Source organism: Microcebus murinus, chromosome 3, assembly GCF_040939455.1.
Source record: "Microcebus murinus isolate Inina chromosome 3, M.murinus_Inina_mat1.0, whole genome shotgun sequence".
NCBI classification, from domain to species: Eukaryota; Metazoa; Chordata; class Mammalia; order Primates; family Cheirogaleidae; genus Microcebus; species Microcebus murinus.
The window spans coordinates 18,808,623-18,832,926 of NC_134106.1; the positions used below are offsets into that span (position 1 = coordinate 18,808,623).

At 57.9% G+C, this 24,304-nt stretch overlaps 1 protein-coding gene across 2 annotated transcripts in view; it reads left to right on the plus strand.

Moving 5' to 3' along the window:
- Positions 1-24,304, plus strand: part of KLHL29 (kelch like family member 29) — a 288,515-nt gene that overhangs the window by 253,342 nt on the left and 10,869 nt on the right. For both annotated transcript variants that reach the window (XM_012788076.2, XM_012788078.3), the window contains exons 6-11: positions 10,609-10,747; positions 19,272-19,474; positions 20,424-20,683; positions 22,463-22,661; positions 22,805-22,987; positions 23,157-23,337. In XM_012788076.2, coding sequence (XP_012643530.1) covers positions 10,609-10,747; positions 19,272-19,474; positions 20,424-20,683; positions 22,463-22,661; positions 22,805-22,987; positions 23,157-23,337 — 1,165 coding nt within the window. The remainder of the gene's footprint in view (positions 1-10,608; positions 10,748-19,271; positions 19,475-20,423; positions 20,684-22,462; positions 22,662-22,804; positions 22,988-23,156; positions 23,338-24,304) is intronic.

A 24,304-nucleotide genomic window follows, 5' to 3' on the forward strand; every position in this document is an offset into this window, starting at 1 on the left:
ATCGTGGAGATTACTCGTGTGAGCATAAAGGACCATTAGAAGCATGAAAAACTGGAACGACTCCCAGGCTTTCACCTCCCCCGACAGGGCAGGGGCAGGTGTGTTGCCCAGACCCGACCGGGGCCAGGATGGGCAGCAGGCGTGGGCACATATGGAGAACCAGGGGCAGACGCTGCTCCCAGGGGACTGTGGAAGCTCAAGGTGGGCAGGGGGTCCCCAGACACACGCACAGGGGTGCACGCGCACTCCCCTCTCGCCTCCTAACCCACATCCTCCTGGCCGTGAACGTTCCTGGGTGGGACTGGCAGCGTTCAGAGGCCCTGGCAACTGGGGTTTCCGTTTCATTTCCCTCTTTACCTGGCTAACTGAACTGATTATACTCCCAGCTCTGGTTCGCTAATTCTTGCAAATCCTTTAAAACTATTGATTTATTTGCTGGGACTGTGGCTGTCAGAATTCTTGGGAAATAATGGATTCTGCTAAAGCAGGTGGAGGAGACGCTTGTTTCCCCTTCTCCTTGTGTCTTGCTCCTGCCTGTCCCCCCTCCCTCCCCAGCACCTCTTCCCACTCCCTGTCTGAGCTGGCCTGTCACCTGGGGCCAGGGGCTGACTTTCCCAAAGCCCTAGCTGACCAGACCTTTGAGGAATTAGGTCCCCAGGAAGAATACAGCAAAGCGAGGTTTTGTGGGACACAGCACGAGCGTTCAGGTTGTTGGGTGCTTCATCCCTATGTGAGAATGCCTTTCCTCATCGGGTCCTTTGCGCACCTCTAGTTCCAAAGCTCACTCTCCCCCGGGTCTGCAGCATTGCGAGCAGAGGCCCTAGGGCTGCTCCCTCGGCCTCTTCCCCACATCCCACAAACAGCCGGTCACTGGGCTTCCCCACACCCCTACATGGAAGCAGATCAGCCGGGGCTCAGAATGGAAAGAGGACAGGGGACAGTCTCACGGTGGATAAAGAACCCAGCCACTCCAGACCCATGGCTGCCTCCTGGCTGGGAAAGGGGAGGAGCCTGCGCCAGGGTAAAGTCCGAAGCCGGCTGTCTCTGTGACAGATCTGGCTGCGCTGCCTCCGTTCCTGCCCCAATTCCCAGCCCCCCAAAAATACTTCCTCTGCCTAACTCTGTCCCAGCTTCCCCTGCAGCTGGCCTCCCAAGCCCTGACTGGTACAGACACAGACTATTGGTCAGGCCTGTGATCGATGCTGCTTAAAGCAGAGCCTGCCTGGGGTGCGGGGAGCACAGCTTTGCGAGCTCACTGTGGCCACCAAGGTCATCACTGTCTTGGCACTCCTTCCTGGAACTTTCAAGTCCATGAGCGCCCAAGCGACCAAGCCCAGCCTCGTGGCCACACACCAGCTACCAGAAAGTCACCTCCCCTGGGCTCTCACAGTGACAAGGGCCCAGTTGCCCCCATCTTGGGGCTCTCCCCAGGAGTAAGGGTTCCTGTGCTTCCCCACCAGCCAGGCAATTTGGGATGACACGCCCACCTCGCATGCGTCTTGTTCTCTACCAGTGACATGAACTGGAGCTGCCCCACAGCCCTGCACTTCCTGGCTCCCTCCCAGCCCGCCCTCCCCATAGCCCCACCTGTCCGTCCTCAGCAGTTCTTCAGCACCAGAACTGGCTCTCTGCAGCTTCTCATGTGGTGCCTGTGTCCCACTGAGCTGCACTGTCCCCGGGGGCAGGGGTGACTTGCCCACCTAACACCCCCTTCCCCAGAGCTCCCCCTCCCCAGCTCTGGGCACCGGCCCAGTGTCCAAGCCTTGTGGGCACCTGACAGTGCACACTGGCTGGTTGCCGGGATGTCTGGGAGATTCGGAAGAGGGGGCCAGGATGGGTTGGAATGGCAGGAGCAACTGGGAAGGAGGGAGTGCATGATGGTGTGGACAGAGGCCCAGGCTGGGGGGAGCGTGAGAAGGGACCCACCTGTGCGGGGTGGCACTATCCCCAGCTGATTCTGGCCTGCCGTCTCCCTGTGGCACCTCCCTGAACCCCATTCCCCTCCTCAGCACTTCCTCTGCCCAGTGCCCTGGTCAGAGTCCTCTCGCAGGGCATTACGGTTATGTGAGCGTGTCTCCCGTTAAACCGAGCTCCCCTAGGTCTGCGAACATGTCCGCTCGCAGGTGTCCCTGACACCCCACCTAGCTCACAGGAGACATCTGTTTAATAAATAAACAAATCAGACAGACACAAGGCGTCTGGAGGTCCCAGAACTCAGGGTCTCAGAATCTGTCTCTGACGGGAAAATTCGTGCATTAGCCTCAGTCAGCCATGGACACAGCGGCTGCCCAGGGGACCCCCTGACCTCTCCAGAGCCCTCCTGGCATTCCACGCGGAGCACTGGGTGCTCGGAGCTCTCCAGGGTGCTGAAGTTGGCTCTCAAAGCTGGCTCCAGCTATCCGTCCTGGCTCCATGACTAAAGTCCCTCCAACCAAGAACCATCCCACCCTCCAAGCGCCCACCCTCCAGTGGAAAAGAAACAGCGTCTCCAAATAGCTATGCTGCAGGCAGAACACAGGATCCTGAGGACTCGGAGTGTTATGAGACACAGAGGGAGGAGTGAGGCACCCACCCTTACCCCCACCCTGGACATTGGATTCAACTCAGCCCCTGGGGCCACACGCAGGTCTCATCACTCCCAGGCTCCTCAGGACACCCCCTTCCTGGTACCAGGTTCTAGCGCCTGGTGGGGGCATCTACCTCACAGACAGACAATAGGGACCCTCCTCCCTACATGCTGACCCCTGCCCCTCCCCCACCAATCTGCCCTGGCCCCTCCCTGGCCCAGCTTCAGACATCCAGTGCCCACAGAGCTCTCCTGGGTCCTGACTTGATGGCCTCGGATGGTGCGTCCACTGCTCAGAGTGTGCTCATCGTCCCCTCGGCCTCCACCTCCACGCAGGGGAAGGAGCCAAGTGGGGGCTTCTTCGCTGGAGGTGGAGGACTGACTGCCACTAATGTCAGCCTAGCCAGGGCACTTTCCCAACTCCAGCCTCAGCATTTGCTAAGTGGTCTTCTCCGCTCCACCAAGGGTCTTCCCCCACCTCTTCAGTGACTAACTCTGGCCACGCTCCTGACACTCAGCCCCCTGCCATTCCTTCCCAACAAAAGACTGTTCCCTTGCACTCCTGCCCTGAGCTCACAAGGCAAGAGCTGTTAATAAAGGTGACCAGTTCTTGGAGTTTGTTTGGGCATATCTTACCACCAGGCAGCTAGAACCTGGAGCCTTGAGAGGATCACTTCCCTCTGGCCTCAGTGGGTGAAGGCCCCTGTCCTGCCCTGGAGGGCTCCAGCAGCACCTGTGCTCAGTGGCAGCTGGGTGGCCAGTCTTTCCCAGGAAGGCCATTTAGGGCTCTTCACAGCCATTGAAGCTTAACAGAATAATTAAATCTCTCCCCAGGAAGGACCTAAATAATGAGCATGCCCATCCTTATGCTTTAGCAACTGTAGATTGTGTAGGAACTGTGAGGTTATCATCATTGTCTGAAGTTAGAGGGAGTTTGACTTGGACATTCTATCCACCAGTTCCATACAACTATGACATTTCCAATACTTCTACTGGATCAAGTCTGGAGGAAGTTGTTCTTACCGCCCAGCACACATCTGCATGTGGTCCATAACCCACCCTGGATCCCAATCAGCAAGGAACTTTTTGTGTAGAACATGGTGCCAGGTGTCAAGGGACCAGAGAGACAAGCCCTCAAAGAGATCACAACCTAGAAAGGAGACAGACAGACAAATATTCCTGGAATAAGGCAGCTGGGGAGCTCTGCTCAACATAGTCCACAGGAAAAGGTGAACTCTGACTGGGGGACTCAGTAAGAATTCTTGGAGGATGGGACTTAAGGTGGGGCTTAAGGGAAGGATGGGGTCTCCAAAAACAAGTGGAGGTGAGGACTTGGCCAAAGGGGCAGAAAGAGAAACAACCAAAGGGGAGAGAAAGGACAGCCTGGGTGTGAACTTAGAGAGAAGGTTGGGGGGATATGTGGGGAGGTGACTAGACTATGAAGCTGGGGACAAAGCTAAGGACAAGTCACAGAAGGCCCCCAAAACCCACAGTGAGGAGTTTAGAAATAAGGGATCACAGAATTCCTTGATCAGGTGGACCCTAAATGAGGAACGAGCTCTTACTCAAGGTCACAGGGGGATGGTGGTGATCCTGTGACTAGACCCAGGTCTCCCAGTGACACTACCCACAAACCCAGGGAAAGAGAAGGGATTGTTTCTGTAAGTTTTATGAAGGTTTCAAAAACTTCTGAGGAGAACAATTTAAATGACTTCTACATCATCTTAGAGGGCATGAGAGTGTCCCAGCCCATGGGAACCTTGTGTATAGCCCAGGGTCAGGGCATGGAGGGGACCTGTAGTGCCAGATTTCACTGCTAAAGAAAAGAGTCTTGTCCGCCAGCATTGGGCAGCCTGGAAAAGACGGGCTGGTGACTGTCCTTAGGGCTTTTGTTCCCTTTCAGATAGAAGGAGGAGTTTCCTTTTGGACAATAGGACAAACAGAAGTCTCCTCACTAAAACCCTAAGTCCAAGCAAGAAGTCAGAGCTACTCATGTTTCCCTTCTGTAAAGAACTGCGTTTCCTGGGCGGGTGTGCCTTCGCGGGGCCTAGGGCGTCACACTCCGACGCAGGCGTGCGATCCGCAGGCACGGCCCAAGGTGGTGGGTTTGATTTCCTCTTACCTGGGAGCTGGCATCCGCGCCTGGGCCTCAGGGTCCGTCCTGAGGCCAGCTCTTCTTCGGAAGAAGCAGGGAGAGAAATGCATACCCGGTCAGGTGTGGAGGGAGGCGGGGGACAGCATCCGGCCTGGGAGCTGTGTGCGCAGAGCCCCCATTTGTCCCCATGGTGTCAGCGTGTGTCGGGCTCCACCGCTCCCGGATGAATTACCCTCCGGGCCCGCACGGCACTGTCTTCGCTGGGCTTTCTCGGTATATTTCACACCCGCTCTGAGTTTATAATTTTTTCAGGTCCTTTATCAAATATGTGTCATAAATACCAATGGGGGGAGCATTTGTCACCTAGCTGGGTTCTTAACTTGCGCTCTGAAAAAAATTGTTTGGCCTCACAACCTTTCTCGGGGCTCTGATTTAATGGACTTCTCGGCTGCAAAGCCACTGAAACTCGTCGCCTTTGAATATTTGACGTCTCTTCCTCTTTATTACACCTCAGACAGCCCTTACAGTCCAGCCAGAACGAGCCCATTAGTCTCTGACAGATAACTTGTGTCGTCTGGTGAAAAATATGCGGAAGTTTGGCTGCAACTTCATATCCAGTCTCGGCTCCGTTTGTGGCCTCACTCTCCTCCAGCAGCCAGCCCCGGGAAGAGCCTTTCCGTGTCGCTGTTCTCTCTCATGCCACCTGCTGCTGGCTCCGTGGGGGTTGAGACTGGGGTACTTAGAGACATCCACGGCAGGGGATGAGAATTAACCTGGCAGCGACAGTGTTCACCAGAGCCAGCAGTGTCCACGGATGAGTGGGTAGACAAAACGTGGACTCTACACACAGTGGAGTATTAGCCAACCTTAAGGAAGGAAATGCTGACGCATGCCACAGCGTGGATGAACCCTGGGGACACTGTGCTCGGGGACATGAGCCAGTCACAAAAGGACCAATACTGTGTGGTCCCGCTTATTTGAGGTATCCAGAGTGTCAAACTCACAGAGAAAGAACACAGATTGGTGTGTCTGGGGGCTGGAAGGAGGGAGAAACGGGGAGTGGTTGTGTAATGGGTGCAGAGTGGGTTTCAGTTTGGAAAGGTGAAAAGCGTTCCAGAGACTGTGCAACGGTGTGAATGCACTTAACACTACTCAGCTGCACGCTTACAAATGGTGAGATGGAACATTTTACCACAACTGAAAAAAAAAAAAAAAAAGAACAAGAAGAATTAGCTTTAAACTTAACTAACAAAGGAGAAATGGACACAGGGAAAGTTCTCAGAGCACTGGAGCCCATCAGTTATTTATGCCGTCTGTATCAGTTGGCTCTAGCTGCATAACAAACAGTTCTAAAATGTAGCAGCTTAAAACAGCCACCACTGATTTAGACGATGATCCTGGTTGGGCGGTTTGGCTGATACTGGCAGGCACCGGCCGGTCTACATGGCTCACCTGGGACAGCTCGTTTCTGCTCCACATGGTCTCTCATCCTCCAGCAGGCCAGCCCAGGTGGTTCACAGTGTGGTGGTGGGAGGGGTCCCAAGGGAATGAGCAAAAGCGAGCATAGCTTCTTAAGGCCATGCCTCACACCCACACAAGGTCATTTCCACCCCATTCTGTGGTCCAAAGTAAATCACAAGGCGGCCAAGATTCAAACGGATGGGGAAATGACCTCCACCCCTCGATGGGGAAGCTACAAAGAATTTTTGCAATCTACACCCACTATCTATATGCCAGGACCTGTGCTGAGTGTTGAAGATAAAAATATAAATGAAACACAGTCTCGTGCAGGAGGCAGACATGTAAATAATAACTACCAGCCCTAGCATGGTATAAAGCAGTGAGCACAGGTGCTGTGGGAGGTGCAGAGGGAAGCAGAGGGCGAAGGATGGAGAAGAGAAGGGGAAAGAGACAGAGAGGCCTGGGGCAAAATAGCACCTTAGCTGGCATGGAATGACAAGTGGAGACCGGCTGGATGAAGAAGGGAAGAAGACAGATGCAGACAGATGCAGGGGACGGAGGCTTGGAGGGGGCTGCTCCTCCCCCTCCTCCTCCTCCTCCTCCCACAGTGCAGGGAGGATTCACTGGGGATTAAGGAGGAGCTGGGGGATGGAGAGGATTCGCAGGGTGTCCTGCTGGCCTGCCGAGCCCTGAGGGTTTGTGCAAGCAGGAGCTGATGGCTGGTGGCTGCCGGGAGTGTGGAGGTGGCCTGGAGGGGTCAGGCTGGAGACAGGGAGGCATCTGGGAGGCTGCTGCAGGGACTCTGGGGTGATGGGCGCAGAGACTTCTAGTGTAAAACAGACTTACTGTGGGAGGGAAGAAAGTCTAGAAGGAGCCCAGGGAACTGGCAGGCAGGAACTGCCTCCGTGGGAAGAGGAGCTCAGCACCAAGTAGAACATCCCAGCATATGCTTTCTGCCAAGTGGTCCCAGCCAGGGCGGCGGGGGGAGGTGGAGCACTACCCATTAGGGATCAGGGTACAGGGAAGCCATTTGTGTATGCAAGGCAAGGGCATGGAGTCTCCCTGGCACAGGTGGGAGGGGACCAGAAAACAACCCCTGGTGCTGGCCAGCAGGGGTGATGTTGAGCTAAGTCTGTGCTCCCCCAGGTGGGTGCAGGGCCAGTCCTGTCACTCACTGGGCCCCACCGAGCCTCTGCCTGGGGAAGGCCAGGGTGTCTCTGTGCCATCCCATCCTCCAGAAATGTGCAGCCACCAAATACTGCCAGGTGCCAGGGTGCTTCTGGGAGCCTGCTCTGAAGACCCAGCCCCAGGCAGGCCCTGCCCGAGGCCTGCAGGCCTCCCGCAGCTGGGAACAGGCCCTGCTTGTTGGAAGGCTTCCCCGGGAACCCTCGGTACCCCACACACCTCGACTGGAAGCTCCTCAGAGTTTAAGGGGCTGTCCCTTGCCAAGACGTGGCGTGGGGAGGAGAGCAGCTGGTGCCCCAGGGCCTGGTGTCGTCCCACAGACTCTGGGCTCCCTCCCACAAGCCTGAAATGCTTGTGCCACCCGGCCAGCCTGGCCGCAGTAAGCACAGGACAACTGGTCCATACTTTGAGCGCTGGGCCCTGCTGTGAAAAGGAAGCCCCTGGTGAGCATTTTCATATTGAAAAATTCTTCTGAAAGTGAATAATCTTCCAACTATTAAATCCAGATTTCCACAAAGTGAGTCAGAGAGAGCACCTCCATTTAGGACGGTGACACTGAATCTCCAAGCACCATCCAGGTCTGCCCGAGGGCTGCTGGGCCCTTAGTTTGAAGGGAAAACCTTCAACAACCATCAGGACACTCTGGGCCCAGGAGTTGGCACCATGTGTACCGTTGGCTTTTCCTGGCCCTGAGCACCCCTGCACTGTGACAACTAGGTGGCTCCAGAGCAGGTGTCCCTGCCCCTTTGTGCTCAAGAAATTGAGGCCCAGAAAGCTGGGTCAGCTTGCTCAGGGTCACACTACCAATTAGTGGCAAAGCTGGATTGAGACCCCGAGTCAGGTCTTCAGAATCCCTTCCCCTCCCCCACCTCTTTGCTGAAGAAGGCGACATCACCTACCTGGCTCGTGGTTTGGGAATGAATTCAGTCGGTGGCTGTTTTGGGGTCGATGTGTGTGCATGACAGTCTCCCCTTAACCAGCCTGGCCCTGCGGCTCGCCCACAGCTGTCCCCAGCTCAGCCCTCTGTCCATCACCTCCTGCCCCTCTCTCCAGGGTCCCACAGGCCCCCCACAACTGCACTCTCCGTCCTCCCTTCCTGGATGTCCCTGGGAGAGGTCCTTATGCCTCCCCCGCTCATGCCCGCACTGAGCCATGGTGTCCGCGCCCTCAATGCGCCTCGTTCTCCGTGTTGCCGTCGTGGTCAGGCCTGGCTCCATCCTCTCTCGGATCTCTCACCGTTTACAGCAACTCCAATCTCCCGCCAGCTGAGCGCTTCTCATTAAACCCCACAAATGAGGAAACTGAGGCTCTGGGGGCATGGGTTCCCTTTCCCCAGGCCGCACAGCTGACAGGAGGCAGAGTTCGGGTTCACCCTTGGGCCTGGCCCCGAGGCAGACCCTCCTCACAGTGATTTCCTGTCTCCCTTCGGCCTCCCGGGTCACTCCCCGTCCTGCCTCTGTGTGGATTTGTCTGAAACCCACGTCTAACCTCGCCATTCCCTGCACAGAATCCCCTGTGGCTCCCTGGTGCCACAAGGCGACCTGGCCCCGCCCGCTACCCCAGTCACCTTCCCATTGCCCTCCAGCTGTGTGTCCACTGGCATCCGCCCTGCCCCGCTCTGCGCCCTCCACTCTGCTGCTCTGTGCCCTGTGGGTCACTGTCTGGAGACCTGACCCTGGTTCCCCACAGGGCTGGGTCCCTCCCTGCACCCCCGCCACACCCACACCCCTGTAGACACTCTGCTGTGTCCCCAGGCTAAGCCTGCTGTGGGGTTAGTGGGGCCAGTGGCTCCCAGAGGGCAGGGCCACCCACCTCGGTCCCTGCACATGGCATGTTCCCCAGAACCCCCCAACCGCGCTTCAGCAGAGCCCAGTGTGTCCCTGCAAAGAAGGACCCACGGAGCCCTTTCTCGTCCCTGAGCTTGTCTGCCCCACACCCTGGGAGTAGAAGCGGAAACCTGTGTCCCTCTTTGCAGTTGTAGCAGCAGAGGCTCAGTGAGGCACAGGGGCTCGTCCAAGGACAGACAAGGGTCAGAGACAGGGTGGGGCCCAGGAAGGAGTCTTGGCAGGCAGTGATGCTGACCCATGTGGCCAGGCTGGAGCAGGGCACACCGGGGGGTAATTCTAGAACATCTGCCTAGACCTAGAGGGCCTTGGGTGGTGGCAGGGAGGCTGGAGGGTAGGGCTCAGCTCTGCAGGCTGCCCTCTGACCTGCACCTGCCAAGGAAGAGCCCTGCCCCATGACAGTCTAGGTCATTGTGGCCCAAGGACCTGGGCCTCGGCCAACACAGAGGGCGGGCTTTGTCCGGGGCTCCTGGGGCAGGTGGAGAGGCAAGGCCCAGGGGAGCACTGGTCATTGGAAGGCCCTAACTTTTGCCAATGAAAGAGTAGAAATCAACTAAACAGGGTGGCTGCAGGCTCTCCCGTCCTTCTCTTTTCTAAACCTTGGGGTGGGTCTGGGAGAAGCTTCTGACATCCCCAGGTCTGGAGCCCACGGGCCTGGGCACTGCTGTGCCAGCCCCAGGTGGCCGAGACGCCAGGCAAAGGTAGGTGCACACCAGGGTGGCAAGGCCCCCGAGGCCACTTCCGGGGACCTGCTGGGCTGCAGACCAGCCTCCCCAGTGCTGAAGCCCCAGGCAAGAGTGGGATTCCTGGGGATTTCTGAGAGGCCACCCGGGACGCAGGAGGAGGTGCAGAGAGTCGCTTGCTTCCCCAGGAGTGAAACAGGAGGCTCCTGCCAGGCCCCGCTCGGCCCCTCCCTCCCCGGGTCTCCTCCCACCCCATGGCTGTGAGTGTCTAACATAAGGGACGCTGTTTTTGCAGGTTTTGTGGTTTTATTCCTTTGAACCATATCCAGCCCATCCGCATCCCAGTGCCACGCTTTACTTGGTATCCGATACATCGGCACCCACTGGCATTTGGAGAACTTGTTCCGTAGTTACATAACAGTTTTAAGTCATCTGTGATAATGTATTCTCTGTTTGCAATTGTCAGTATGGGAATCTTTCCCCTCGACCTCTCGATTTCTGGGTTTGATTTTTTTTTTATCATATTTGGTTTCTTTTTTTTTTTTTCTTGCTTTTTAAAGTTGTTATTCCTTTGGTTGTGTAGCCCTTGCAGTGGCTGCTTGTTTACGCATTATGTTTGTGACTTCTTTTGACTGTCAGTGTTGAGCCAGTCTTGCCAAGAAACAGTATCAAGTATTTCCTATTTCTCTACTTCTTGAAAAAAAAAAAACTTTTTTTAATTAAAAAAAAAATCTTAATGGGAACCTGGCCCTGTCTGTCTTCTCTGTTCTGCAGAAATGTTGAAGGAATTGAACCAGCAGCGCAGAGCGAAAGCGTTTACAGACCTGAAAATTGTTGTTGAAGGCAGAGAGTTTGAAGTCCACCAAAATGTTCTAGCTTCCTGCAGCTTGTATTTCAAGGACCTGATTCAAAGGTTTGCCTTCCTTCCAGCTGTGGTCGGGTCTGTTCCTTTGTAGGACGCTTTTGTGTCGCTTTTCTCCTCCCCTCTCTTGCAGGTTCCTGAAGCGTGACTCCCTGTCACAGAGCCAGTAGCCATCTCTCCTCCTCCTCCTCCTCCTCCCAGTGTCCTCTCACACACAGCCTCAGAGCAGCCACTGCCCCCAGCCCCCACACAGCTGTGCTGGTCACCAGGGGCCTCTGCCCGCAGTAGACAACACCCCTGCCCTGCCCCAGGATCCCACATTCCCAGTGGACCGCAAGCCCTAACTGAGATCAGGAGCGCTGTAGACTCCATGTTAAGGGACCACGCTGCACACTGCCCCCACTGGGCCAGAGCAGGGTCCCCACTGCCCTTGTCACTGCTGTCCATGTTGAACTTGGTGCCAGGCAAGCACATCAACCAGACCATACCCTGCTGAGGAGCACGAGGCGCCCAAGGGGCCGCTTTTCACTTTGCCCCAGCCCCAGCCGGGGAGAAGAGACCTGTAGCCAAAGCCTCAGCCACATGCATGTCCTGAGACTCGTACACTGAGCTGAGCCTGGCGCTGAGCACAGACCAGGTGTGTCCTAAACACGGTCTCTCTCAGCCTTTGCTCCCTCCCTTCTGCCCTCCGCCCCGGCTACTTCTGCCTGAATGAGTCTTAATGGTGCATGAGCATCTTTTTTTTTTCCATTATGTTGATTTTTTAATTTGTCTGCTTCATACCCTTGCAAAGAAGTCAGGGGCCACCTTCCAGCTCCTTAGTGAGGGAGAGCTGCCGAGGGGCCAGCGCAGGGTAACGCTCACGTTTCTCTCACCCCCAGCAGATTAACGCCGCTGCTCACTTTGCCTTGCAGCCTCTCCGGGGCGGACGCTGAGCCGGACTGTGCTCAGAGTGGGAGGACAGGACCTCTGCTTGCTTCCCAATGCTGTGTTTGGACTTGCCAACTAACCCCGGGGTGACTGTGTTTTGTTTCAGGATGGCACACTGGCTGGCACCTCCTTTCCAATCCATGTGTCCTCTCACAGAGAGCCACGCGGGAAGGGGCAGGCTCTTTGTGACTTCCCGTCTCACGGACAACTCGGGTCTCCTGCCCCCATGCTTGGGTTCTCTTGGCCGAGCCCAGTGGTCAGGGGCACACGGTCTGGGGTGAAGGGCATGTCCAGTGGCTTCACTAAGCCAGGGAGATCTTCGTGCTGCCACTCTTGGCAAATCTGGAACAGCAGTGGCCAGCCTCTGGCTGGTGGATCATGGATGAGCGTCCTGGGGCCTCTGGCCCAGCCCCAGACCAGCTGGAGGGCACAGAAGGGGCAGGTCGGTACTGAGCAGTGGTCCAGGCCCTGCCTAGAACGAGCCCCTGGACTGCCTTCGGAGACCTCACGTCACAGCCAAGCTCTTGCACATAGCACAGGACCCGCTAGGTAGGAACCCAAGGTAGAGAAGGCTTCGTGGACAGGCCAAGACGAGGCAGGGGTGGGGCGTGAAGAGCGGGTATGCAGATGGCTGTCCCAGAGAGGGTGTGTTAGTGGGCAGGCCCTGGCCTCACACCAGGACCTGGGCTTGGTCTCGGGCAGGAGTTGTCAGGAGCAGAGGGGTGTGGATGCCCACCTAAAGGTGTACCTCAGTGGCCCTAACCAGAAAGGGTGGGGCTCTGGGCAGTTGCTGGAAGAGAGAGGGAACCCCCCTTGGGGGCTAGGAGACCTGAGTCCTACACCCAACTCTGCCACTTGTCCTTCAACCTCAGGCTAGTCGTGTCCTCCCTTGGGGGCCTCGGGTTTCAGGTTTCTCATCTGTAAACCAGGAGGTTGGTTCGAATGGTGTCCAGGTCTCCTTCTAGCCCTGACACCCCAGGGTGACCGTCAGGGAATGGGCAGGGCCAGTCTATAGACGCTTCCCAAGTGTAAGGACCAGGATGTACAGGAGGAGGTGTCACAGGCAGCAGAGGTCGCAGGGAGGAGGGCAGGCCCACAGACCAGTGTCGGGGGAGCTGGGGAACATGACCAGTGAAGCATTTGACATGTGGAGCCTTAGCAGCCGGAAGATCACCCACAGCCCCACGTCAGGACGTGTGTAGACAGCCAACCGACAGACCCAGCCCAGAGAGGTCTGAGGTCTGGGGAGACAGGGCTGGGGGCCCTCGGCATGCAGGAGGGGCACACAGAGAAAGAAGTGGAAACTGAAGCGAGCCCAGGGCCCTGCTCCTGAAGTCCCAACATGGGTTTGCAGCCGTTTGAAGTTTCACTGCCCTGGTCCTGAGCGTGGCACACAGAACTGTTTGTGCAGGTAACTGCAAACAAACGCCTTCTCCGAGAGAGACAGACTCTGTGCAGAAAGGGGGTCTCCTTTCCGGCCATGCGAAATCATCGAGAATTTCACATTCTTGGTGGTCAGAGAGCAGCTGGTGTTGTCACCATGTCACTTCAGTCCCCTTTGCATCTGTGACCCTGGAGGCTTAATGTGCAGCCACAGGCCCCCAAGCAGGGGCTTTCCTCTCAGGCAGCTTCGGCTCTTGCAAGGGGAGGGAGCAGGGGCCCTCCATGGGGCAAGAGGGGGGTCAGCACTGACCTGCTCTGGGCAAGCACTATCAGGGACAGGTGACCCTTGCTGTCCCAGGACCCCCCAGGCGTGGAGGCTCAGGCTGGACTCCTTGCCACTTCCAGCCTAGGGGGGCTGATGTGCCCACTGCTCCAGCCCCGCCGTGTGGGCGCCCTGCCCAGAGCCCCAGGACGGCCTCCGGGAAGCCAGTTGTCCGCCCACCCTTCACTGGGCAAACAGGGGGGAGCCCCTCGCCCCTCCTGGGGCCCGGCCTTGGTCTCACACAAAACACTAGTCTGGCGGAGACTAGAAGCTGTCAACAGGAGCACAGAGCGGGGCGAGCAGAGGCGCCACGCTACAAACCACAGGGAGGAGCTGTCAGGGCGGCCACGGGGAAGCAGTGGCATCTGGTGTGGGTTGAGAACGAAGACTAGGACTCGGTGGGGCAGAGGTGGGGGAGCACAGGCAAGATCGTGGGACGCAGGGGTCTGAGGCTCCGTGTTGCCGCAGTGGGGAGGGCGTGAGGGAGCGAGGCTGCAGGGAGGCAGGGGCCGGATCACGGAGCCCGGGGGTGTCGCAGTCGGATGTGCGTCTCCTAAAGATGGCAGACTGAGAGCGGGACAGCCAGGTCTCAGCACCCTAGGGCTCCGTGTGGCCGCGCAGACATCGGGGCAAAGTCCCATTGCCCAGGTAGTGTCACAGGCTGACTCCACCTGGGCCACCCGGTCTTTCCTCACATGTCTTCACACCTTTGGTGAGGCCGCAGCAGCTTCTTTGCCCGAAGCCGCCTCCCGTCTTCCTCCTCTGACCAGGCCACGACCCCGCCCACAAGGAGACTATTAGTGTCCCCATTTTACAGATGAAGAGACTGAGGCCCTGAGAAGTATAAGGAGCCAGTAGATCTAGGCTTTGGATTGCGGTCTGACTCCAAAGCTCCTGCTCTTATCATCCATGTAGTAACCCAAAAGAACAAAAGTGTAGTTTTTACTTTCGTGCAAAGTCTGTGAGGAAGGAAAGTGAAATCCCAGGGCTGACAGTGTGGACAGGGGTGCATACTGTGTGTGTGCGCACATGTGTGTACTGTGGGTGCATGTGTGTGCATATGTGTGTACTGTATGTGTGTACTGTGTGTGCACGTGTGTGCTGTGTGTATATGTGTGTGCATGTGTGTGTACTGTATGTGTGCACATGTGCACCTTTGTGTGTGCATGCACAGATGTCACAAACACTTGTCAACTGGCCACACAGTCTTCCACTCCGCAAGGAGGGCATAATGCCCCCGAGAGTCAGGGACCTGCATGGCAGGCGTGATCCCCACACCTATGAGGAAGCTGGCCCCTCTAGGGTGCGGGCTGGAGGCCCAGGAGGCTTGGAGAAGCGCACAGAGGCACAGAGCATCCGTGGGGAAGCTCAGAGCAAAGTCTGCACTGAGAACGTGGCCAGGACTCACACCAGGACCTGGGCTTGGTCTCGGGCAGGAGTTGTCAGGAGCAGAGGGATGTGGATGCCCACCTAAAGGTGTACCTCAGTGGCCCTAACCAGAAAGGGTGGGGCTCTGGGCAGTTGCTGCAAGACAGAGGGAACCCCCCCTTGGGGGCTAGGAGACCTGGGTCCTACACCCATCCCCTGCTGCCCCGTCTGAGTCCCTGAGGTGGTCAGGGGTGGAAACCCTGCAGGAAAGGAGCTGAGCTTGGTCTCTGTGCAATGGGAGGGGGAGCGCTGTGTAGACCAGCCCTCACCCGCATCCAGGCTGGGGGGGCCCAGCAGGGGTCAGGGGTGGCTTCTAGGCCCCAGTGAGCTGGACGTGGAGCTGCCCTGGATTTTCCCTTCTGGCCTGTGGAAGGGAAGCACCTTCACCTGTCCCCTAGAGGCCAAGGCACTCTCAGGGATGGCTGGAGCCACCGGGGACATCACTGGCTAGGTGGGCTGCAGGCTGTACCAGGGAGGACAGGGGGATGTTCTTTAGAGACAGCAGAGGTGCCAACCCCACCCCACCATTACTTCCAAACACGCTCCCAGGGCCGGGTGTGGGAGAAAATGCCCAGCCACGGAGGAGAGCGGCCCCTCGTCACACAGATGGGACAAGCCTGGACCTGGCATTGCGCCCTCCGCTGGAAACCATCTCACAAAGTCTATGGGAGCCTACGCCACATTTGAATTCGATTCTCTCTTCAATTGAATGAAAATGGATGAATCAGCCAACAAATTGGCTGATTTTTCCAAGCTGATTTTCACAAAGCCCCATGTCCAGGCTCTGGGCTTCTCACTCCCTCTCCCACCAGGACAGGGAAGGCTGGGGGGACTCGGCCGAAGGGCCTGCCTGCCCCAGGCGCAGCCTGGACGGCGGGGGCTCCTTGCACTAATGCACCCGCCGAGCCGCACTCCCTTCCTTCCTCCCCCAGGCAGCTGGGCACTTACGGGGGCAGCACCCGCGCCTTTCTCTGGAAGAACAGGCATATGTGGCTTGGAAGCCAGATAACAAGAGGACACTGTCATGTATCTTGTGTGCTGGCAGAATGACATGAGCCAAACCCATCGCTAAGTCATGAAGTGTGGGCAGGGCCCAGTGAGACTCAGGCGTGCCCATGTCAGTGCCCTACGGCTGATGCCATATCCGGGCTTCCCTGGGCAGGGCTGGGCGGGAGTCAGGTCGGGAGGGAGGGCCGGCTCTCCAGGGCAGAGCAGGGCACCGGCCTCCTGCACCTCCCGCCCCCGCCTGCCCCAACAACCGCCCCATTAGTCCAGATAGTGCCCACTCCAACTGGTGAAATGAAAACATCCAACCACTGAGGTGCTTGGGGGTAAGTGAGGGACACCATCCTCAAGTCTGGAGGGGACAGTTCTTATCCAGGATGAGCCTGTTGCTAATTGTGGGGTTTCAAACATCCTGAGAGTTGGGACCAGCCCTTCTGACACAGCCACAGATCCAGGGTTGTGTCCCGATCCCTGGGCTCTCCTGGGCCATCCCCTCTTGGAAGAAGGTGACTCCCGGAAGTTCCGGTCTTCTGGCAGCACCCTTGGGCCCTGTGTGGATGGGCAGTGCCCCAAGTGGCAGGTTCATAGACAAGGTTACTGCTGCCTGTTCCTGCCCCGCTGTGCATCTCCCAGGTCATTCCACAGGGCCGAGTGGAGTGGGACAAGAGCCAGCTCAGGGCAGGGACAGAACAGCATCTGCAGAGGACGCAGCTCCCCATCAGAGACCAGGGCCCCCCATCAGGTGAGGTGGGGGTCCCCTAGGGGACTTCTGCTTGGAAGAAAGAGCCTAAGGAGCACCAAGGTCCAGTCCCAAGGCAGTCCGATGGTCAAGGATGGAGAGGTCTCTAGGCCACATGTGCTAGTGACATGCTTACAGCCTCGCCACCTGGGACCTGGCCTCTAGATCTTGAACTCAGATGCCAACGGATCCTCCGTCATATTCCCAAGTGTCCCTCTGTGGCCAAGTGGAAGGGTCACTCAGGAGCCTCCAGACATTCCCTGCAGATCGCTTGCCCCACAGCCCCTCCACCCCACAGTGGGGACCAGGAGGAGCAGACCACAGCCGTGCATCGTGTGGCCAGGGACCCTCCCCAACCCGGACAGCACCTGCGAGGCTCTGCGGCACCTGTGCGCCTCCTCGTGCAGGCTCCACCTTGTCCCACGACCCTCTCCCTGGCTCAGACCCTGAGTGAGATGGCATCACCCCCACACTGACCACTGGGCCAGGCTGTCCATCTGCCCAGCACCCCTCCCCACTAGGTGACTCCACGGTCCTCAGGGTCACAGGGGTTTCAGTGTGTGTGTGTGTGTGTGCACGTGTGTTTGCACGAGTGTGCATGCATGTGTGTGCCTGAGTCCTGAAGTTCCTCCCACCTCAGCCCTCCACTGGGTCTCGCTCCTTGGTCCAGGACTCCTGGGTGTGCAGGTGGACTAGCCACAGGCGCAGGCAGCAGTGACTGGGGCCTTGGGAGAAGGTGACCAGCCCTACGTTGGCCCACCAACCCTGCACTGGCTGTGGCCCAGTGTGACCCCACAGAGCGGGAAGAGCGTGAGGAGAAGCAGGCGGTGGCCTGCAGGAATGGAGGCTGAGGCGGCAAAGACGTGGAGTTGAGGTTGACCAGATGGCCCCTGAGGCCTGGGGCGTTTAGGATTCCTGTGATCACATAATGAACTATTTTTATGCTGAAAGCCACCCAAGCGTGGAAATCCGTCCTGACAGCAGAAGACTAGGTGTGTTAAGCACTTTAGGAGCCACCATGTGTGTGCGTGGGTTTGGAGGGGCCTCTGCTCAGACCCTCTGTGGAGCCGGCACCTTGCCCCTCAGTCTTCTGGGCTGCCCAGGGCTTGGGGGCAGAAGGCACCTGACAGCCCCTGTCACATGAGCCATTCCATGGGCAGGGCCCAGTGCGGGGCCGCTAGGAGGAGGCCCAGGATGCTGGCACAGTAGCAGGATCACAGCGCAACCTGTTCCCTGCCTGGTTACATCTGTATTTTCTAGGCCTTGGGGGCTGATGCCTAACCTGAGAATATTGCTGTCATGGGGGAAGTTCAGGTCCTGTCATGTACAGAAGAGTCTCTGGGGAAGGGCATCTTTCAGCTTCTGTCACATAAAATCTCCATGGGACTTTAGACCTCATCTAGTTCAACCCTCTTGTTTTGCAGAAGAGGAGGCTGAGGGCCCGGGAGGCCAAGGCCGCCAGCCTGTCGGTGGCAGAGCTAGGGCTCCTAGCGCCCCTAGCTCCCAGCCCAGCACTCTTCCCACCCAGCCACCCACATGGCAGCCAGCCTCCCTCTCTGTGGCCAGCCAGCTTGCTCGCTGGACCCCTCTACGGCCCCACTGCCAGCCACAGGTGCACCCAAGGGACCAGTCACAAGAGTCTTGCCCCCTGGCCTCCTCGCAAGCGAATGAGTGGACCGCAGGAGTCGTTTCCCAGCCATGTGGCCGAGCCCGGCCCCAGGTGGGACCAGGCCCAGTGCAGGAAGCAGAACCGGTCTGAGCAGCCACGACGGGTGGCCAAACCGACAGCCTCCGGGAAACCTGCCTCCGACTCCTAACGTTCCGGGTGTTTTTTCTCCTGGCGTCACTTCTGTATTGGTGTTATCCTCGCCTCATCTTATCTGTTTCCTTCCAGGTCCAGCTTTAGGGGCGGCTGCCAGGCCTTAGGAGCCTTTGCAATGGTTTTGTATTTCTGTAGACACCAGATATAAACATATTTATATATTTGTGTCCCTCCCCCGCTCCCCCCAGTTCACAAGCCCGATGCACACTCTACACGCAGGCCACTCTGACCTCTGACCCCGTGTTCCATGTGGCAGGAGGGCCCCGCCCCGGGCCAGGTCCCAGGTCATGGCTGCTGGCTGTCTGTGGCGGAAGTCCTTGGTTGTTCCCTCTCCCTCCTCCCAGCTCTGACCATTCTGTCCGTCTCTCTCGTCTCGTCCTCAGTTTCAAAGCAATGTCATGAAGGGCTTCCTTCCCATGCCTAAAAGGAAACAATATGCTTTGGAAAGAGGTGGGGTTGGGGGGGTTCTGGGGCAGCTTGGGGCCCTCAGTCTTTGGGTGACCGGAGGCCGTCTCTGGCTTGGCTGGGACCACAGCCCATCAGAGCCTCCCAGGCCTCAGTCTCATTGGAGAATTTGCCACCTGGGGCAGGCGGGCCCAGGCCGGGACGAGCTGGCCAGCTGTGGGCTGAACCGTATTGTTTCCCTTTGAGGCCAGTCCTGGTCCTCGTCCCCATCCATAGCTCATGCTTTTTGATTTGCATCTTTTTTTGCATGGACATGCCGAGTAGTGATAAGCAGGGTTTTCTGTTCTTTTGGGCTTCTCTGGTCAGACTCTTCTCTTTCAGATCCCGTGTAGGTCATTAGGTTCAGGTGTGTCATTGCTGTGTCCTTTGGGTCCTAAAACGAAGGGCGTGACCAAGATGTGCAGGGAAATCTAGCCCTGTGAGGAAGCGGCGCAGTGGCCGCGGGGGCGGCAGGTGAGGACACCCTGGTCTCTGTGCCTAGGTCGGTGCAAGACGGCAGCCAGGGCGGCCGGGAGAAGCTGGAGCTCGTCCTGTCCAACCTGCAGGCGGACGTCCTGGAGTTGCTGCTGGAGTTTGTCTACACAGGCTCCCTGGTCATCGACTCGGCCAACGCCAAGACCCTGCTGGAGGCGGCCAGCAAGTTCCAGTTCCACACCTTCTGCAAAGTCTGCGTGTCCTTTCTCGGTGAGCCCTGGGGGCATGCGTGTCCCTCGGCGGGAAGAGTCAAATGTGCAAAGAACTCTAAGCAGCAAGGATCCAGAGCGGAGGGCCGTGTGTGCACACCGAAGGCCCCCAGGATGGGCCTGGGTCTCGCAAAGCTGTTTTAAGATGATAATGTGAATAGCCCCGCCCGGAGAGTCCTTCTCTCACTGGCATGAACTTAAGGGGGACTCACTTCTCTGTAGGGGAGGGGTGTGCTGTGCCCCAGCAGGCCATGTGGGAACAGGCCTGGGGTGTGAGGTGCAGAGAGAGAAGGCCAGGGGCTGAGCCCAGAGATGGGAGCAAACCAGTGAGGACAGCTGAGGGACTGACATTCTAGAAAGGACAGGAACCACAGTGGCAGATTAGGCTCACAAACTGATGGCCTCCCAAGACCCAGGCACATCTAGGCGGGAAGAACCATTAGCCAGATCTCAGGGGGGCTGGCCAGATGGACCCCAAATTCAAGGTCAGACTGAGTGAGGCCAAAGCCCACGGGAGAAGGTGGGTGGCACGTGAGGAGTGCCACTGCTGACTTCAGACACGCCTGCCACAGTTATGGATCACACTGCAAGCCTCAGTGTGACTCCTGCCCCAGCCCAGGCTGGGCTCTGCTGCCCGGGCCTCCTCCACCGACAGTCAGTGAGGAAGCCCGAGCCCAGTGCCCACGCTCCATGCCTCATGACCTAGGTCCTTCCACCAGGGCCCCAGGAGCAGAGGGAGGCCCTGAGAGCCCCCATGAGATGGGGCAGAGGAACCCTGAGACATGGATCTAAGGCTCCAAGGACACAGGAAGTGGCTTATGGGGACTCTAGATGCTGGATGCAGGGACACAGGACATGGGCTCAGAGAGGGACACAGGGTAGCAGCGATGGGAACAGGTGGCGACTGCTGCCAGGGCCCTTGGTCAGTGGTCCTGCACTCTCGCCCCCAGAGAAGCAGCTGACCGCCAGCAACTGCCTGGGGGTGCTGGCCATGGCCGAGGCCATGCAGTGCAGCGAGCTCTACCACATGGCCAAGGCCTTCGCGCTGCAGATCTTCCCCGAGGTGGCGGCCCAGGAGGAGATCCTCAGCATCTCCAAGGACGACTTCATCGCCTACGTCTCCAATGACAGCCTCAACACCAAGGCCGAGGAGCTGGTGTACGAGACGGTCATCAAGTGGATCAAGAAGGACCCTGCGTCACGTGCACAGGTAGGCATGGGGTCTGCTGCAAGGATGAACGGGGCGGGGGGCAGGGTCGCCTGTGACCAGCAGGGGGGCATATGGGAGCAGGCTTGGGGAGAGGGAGGGTGGCCCCGCCCACGGGCAGCAGGGAAGTGAAAGGAGGACTTAGCTATGAGAAATCTGCCACCAAAGGATACTCAAGGGCTGGCGTTCCACCTGGAAGGGGACCCAAGCTGGCCAAGAGCGTGAGTCCCTCGGGGGCACTAGGTAGGGTGGACAGAGGATGCAGAGATGGCTGTCCACCGACCCAGCCAGGAGAGAGGTGGGGTGGAGGGGGCGAGATTTATTTTCACAGGAAGTTAGGTGGGGCAGCTACTCACAGGGACTGCCGCAATTCACTATGACTCCCAAATCTGTGACTCCAGCCCACAACTCTCTCCTGAACTCTAGACCTCTCAGTTCAGTCACCCACAGGACAGTTCCAGCAGGATGTCCCCTAAATCCACCTAATTCATCGAGCCCAAAGCTGCAGCCCTTTCTGTGTTCCTTATCTCAGCCCTGCCCGTTTCCCCAGGTGGAAGCCTCGATTCCCCACATCCTCCACACCCACGTGGCCACACAGTGCCCGTTTCTCCTCCTTGCTCCGCCTTGAATGCATCGACCGCCCCCTCTCCCGTTCAGACCTCCCTAACCACACCAGATTACTGCAGCCTCCTAAGTGCTTTCCCTGCCTTCCGTCTTGCTCCCTCCAAATCCATTTCCACCCTCTGGCTTGAGTGGTCTTTCTAAAGAGCAAACCTGATCCTCCAGTTCCTCCACTTACACCCCTCCTCCTGCCCTTCCTCAGCTCTGCAGAGAGAGCTGCGCAGCCCTTGGCAACTGCTCCACCGGCTCTACGCTCATTCTCCCTGTCTGCTACTCATCCCCTCCATAAAAGCCTTTTGCATCCAATAAGAATAAACCCAAACACACCATTCTCTTTCACCCTCCAATGCCTCTACGCAGACTTCGAATGCCCACCCCGCTCCCTGCCTATGCCTGCCAAAAGTCCTTGCACCCAGCTCACGCGTCACATGCTCTGTGGGGCACTCACTCCCGACCCACCACGACACCTAGCTAGACCCTTCTTCTCGCCCGCCAGGGCCTTCTATGTGACAGATCCCGCCCCCATTCAACTGTGCACACCTCAAGGTCAGAGACAGGGTCTCATAGGTCTTGGCATCCCCGATAATGAGCTTAGTGCGTGGCCCATGGTGCTCACCAGTTACTCGCTGCATGAAACAAAAGTGGAGTGGCCAGACAGGAGGGGACATTCAAGTCAGCCTGTGAAACTTCAGCACAGGGTCAGGGGTCAAGGGCCAGGGGGCATCTGAGGCCGTGTGACACTGCGGAAGGATGTTGCTGCTGGGGAGACGCAGCGCTCATGGGTGGGACTTGCATGTCCTTGAAGCTTTCCTGGGTCCTCCCACCTGTTCCTGAGTCCCTGCTGCACCCACAGCTCGAGGGTCGCACCCTCCTCGTTTCAGCCTCGCCACCCTCTCTGGGTGCAGTGCGGGAATGAGGGGTGGACAGGCAGCCCCCTGGGGCCAGCTGCGGCATGCCAGCCTCCCACCTCCCCACCTCCGGCTCAGTGCCCCTACCTCTGTCTGGGCTGGCTGGGCAGAGCATCTGCTCTCCCAAGCCCGACACGGGCTGGAGTTAACTGGTTTTGTACAGTCCCACACCTCTTCTTTCCTGTCGACACAACTCAGAGGAGGAGGCGTCCTATCTGCAGTCTAAGAAGGTCGTGTCTCCTCTCCCCTGCAGTACGCGGCTGAGCTGCTGGCGGTGGTCCGCCTCCCCTTTATCCACCCCAGCTACCTGCTCAACGTGGTTGACAATGAGGAGCTGATCAAGTCATCAGAAGCCTGTCGGGACCTGGTCAACGAGGCTAAACGCTACCACATGCTGCCCCATGCCCGCCAGGAGATGCAGACGCCCCGGACCCGGCCCCGCCTCTCAGCAGGTACCGAGGGACATGCCCCGAACCTCCCCACATGCAGGTGCCTTGGGTCGGCCCAACTCTGGGTGGTCCCTCAGAGAGGTGCCAGGGACAGATGCTGACAATGTCGGGGTGTGTCCCAAGGGTGCCCATCCATGTCCCCGCAGGTGTGGCCGAGGTCATCGTTTTGGTTGGGGGCCGTCAGATGGTGGGGATGACCCAGCGCTCGCTGGTGGCCGTCACCTGCTGGAACCCGCAGAACAACAAGTGGTACCCCTTGGCCTCGCTGCCTTTCTATGACCGCGAGTTCTTCAGTGTAGTGAGTGCCGGGGACAACATCTACCTCTCAGGTGAGGCCCCTCAGGGCTGGGGGGCACCGGGGAATGTCAGGGATGAGGAAGGCCCAGCAGTGGCCACGTTGCAGGTGGAGCTTTTTCCTTCTGACCCTGGGGCTGGGCCTGCCAGCCTCAGACCCGTCCTCACCCTGCCTGCTCTCTGCACCTCCTATCCTGCCCGCAGGTGGAATGGAGTCAGGGGTGACGCTGGCGGATGTCTGGTGCTACATGTCCCTGCTCGATAACTGGAATCTCGTCTCCAGAATGACAGTGCCCCGCTGTCGGCACAATAGCCTTGTCTACGATGGAAAGATTTACACCCTCGGGGGCCTTGGTGTGGCAGGCAACGTGGACCACGTGGAGAGGTAATGAGGCTACTGCCACCAAGGCTAAATCACATCCCTGCTCCTCCCCGCACCCCCCACGGTGATGCACTAGAGACTAGATTGTTCATAAGGCCACAGTCCCAGGCTCTTCAAACACCACCGCAAGAGAGGACTGTGGGATGTGACATGGAAGCAGTCAGGGTGACACCCGCTTTGGCCTTACCCAGTCACTGAAATGGGGCACTTGTCCCTTTTGGTTGGGGGTCAACATCCCATTTAGGTATCAGACAAGCTGGAGGCCCAAGATCCAATCGTGAGAGACACAGGATGAGTCTGGCTGCCCTGGCCAGCTGGAACGTAGGGCAACGGTGGGACCAATGGCCAGAACGTGGGCCATGCCAGTGGCTGTGGCTCCTTGTCCCTGCCAAGCAGGGCGTCACACACCAGTGACCTCCCTCCATCTACATAGCCCAGGAAATCTGTTGGTAATGCAGCAAAGTCACTGCACACAAACTAAGAAATTTGCGGGGACAGTCTGGCCAACCCTCTAGAATTCTCCAGAAGAAAAAGTAAATCAAGGCCGGGCGCTGTGGCTCACGCCTGTAATCCTAGCTCTTGGGAGGCCGAGGCGGGCGGATTGCTCAAGGTCAGGAGTTCAAAACCAGCCTGAGCAAGAGCGAGACCCCGTCTCTACTATAAATAGAAAGAAATTAATTGGCCAACTGATATATATATAAAAAATTAGCCGGGCATGGTGGCGCATGCCTGTAGTCCCAGCTACTCGGGAGGCTGAGGCAGAAGGATCACTCAAGCCCAGGAGTTTGAGGTTGCTGTGAGCTAGGCTGACGCCACGGCACTCACTCTAGCCTGGACAACAAAGCGAGACTCTGTCTCAAAAAAAAAAAAAAAGAAAAAAAAAAAAGAAAAAGTAAATCAAAGGGCCCAAGAGCCATGTGTGTTACCCTGCCTGCTGCTGGAGGTCCCAGGCTGGCTTCCTCCTGAGGCC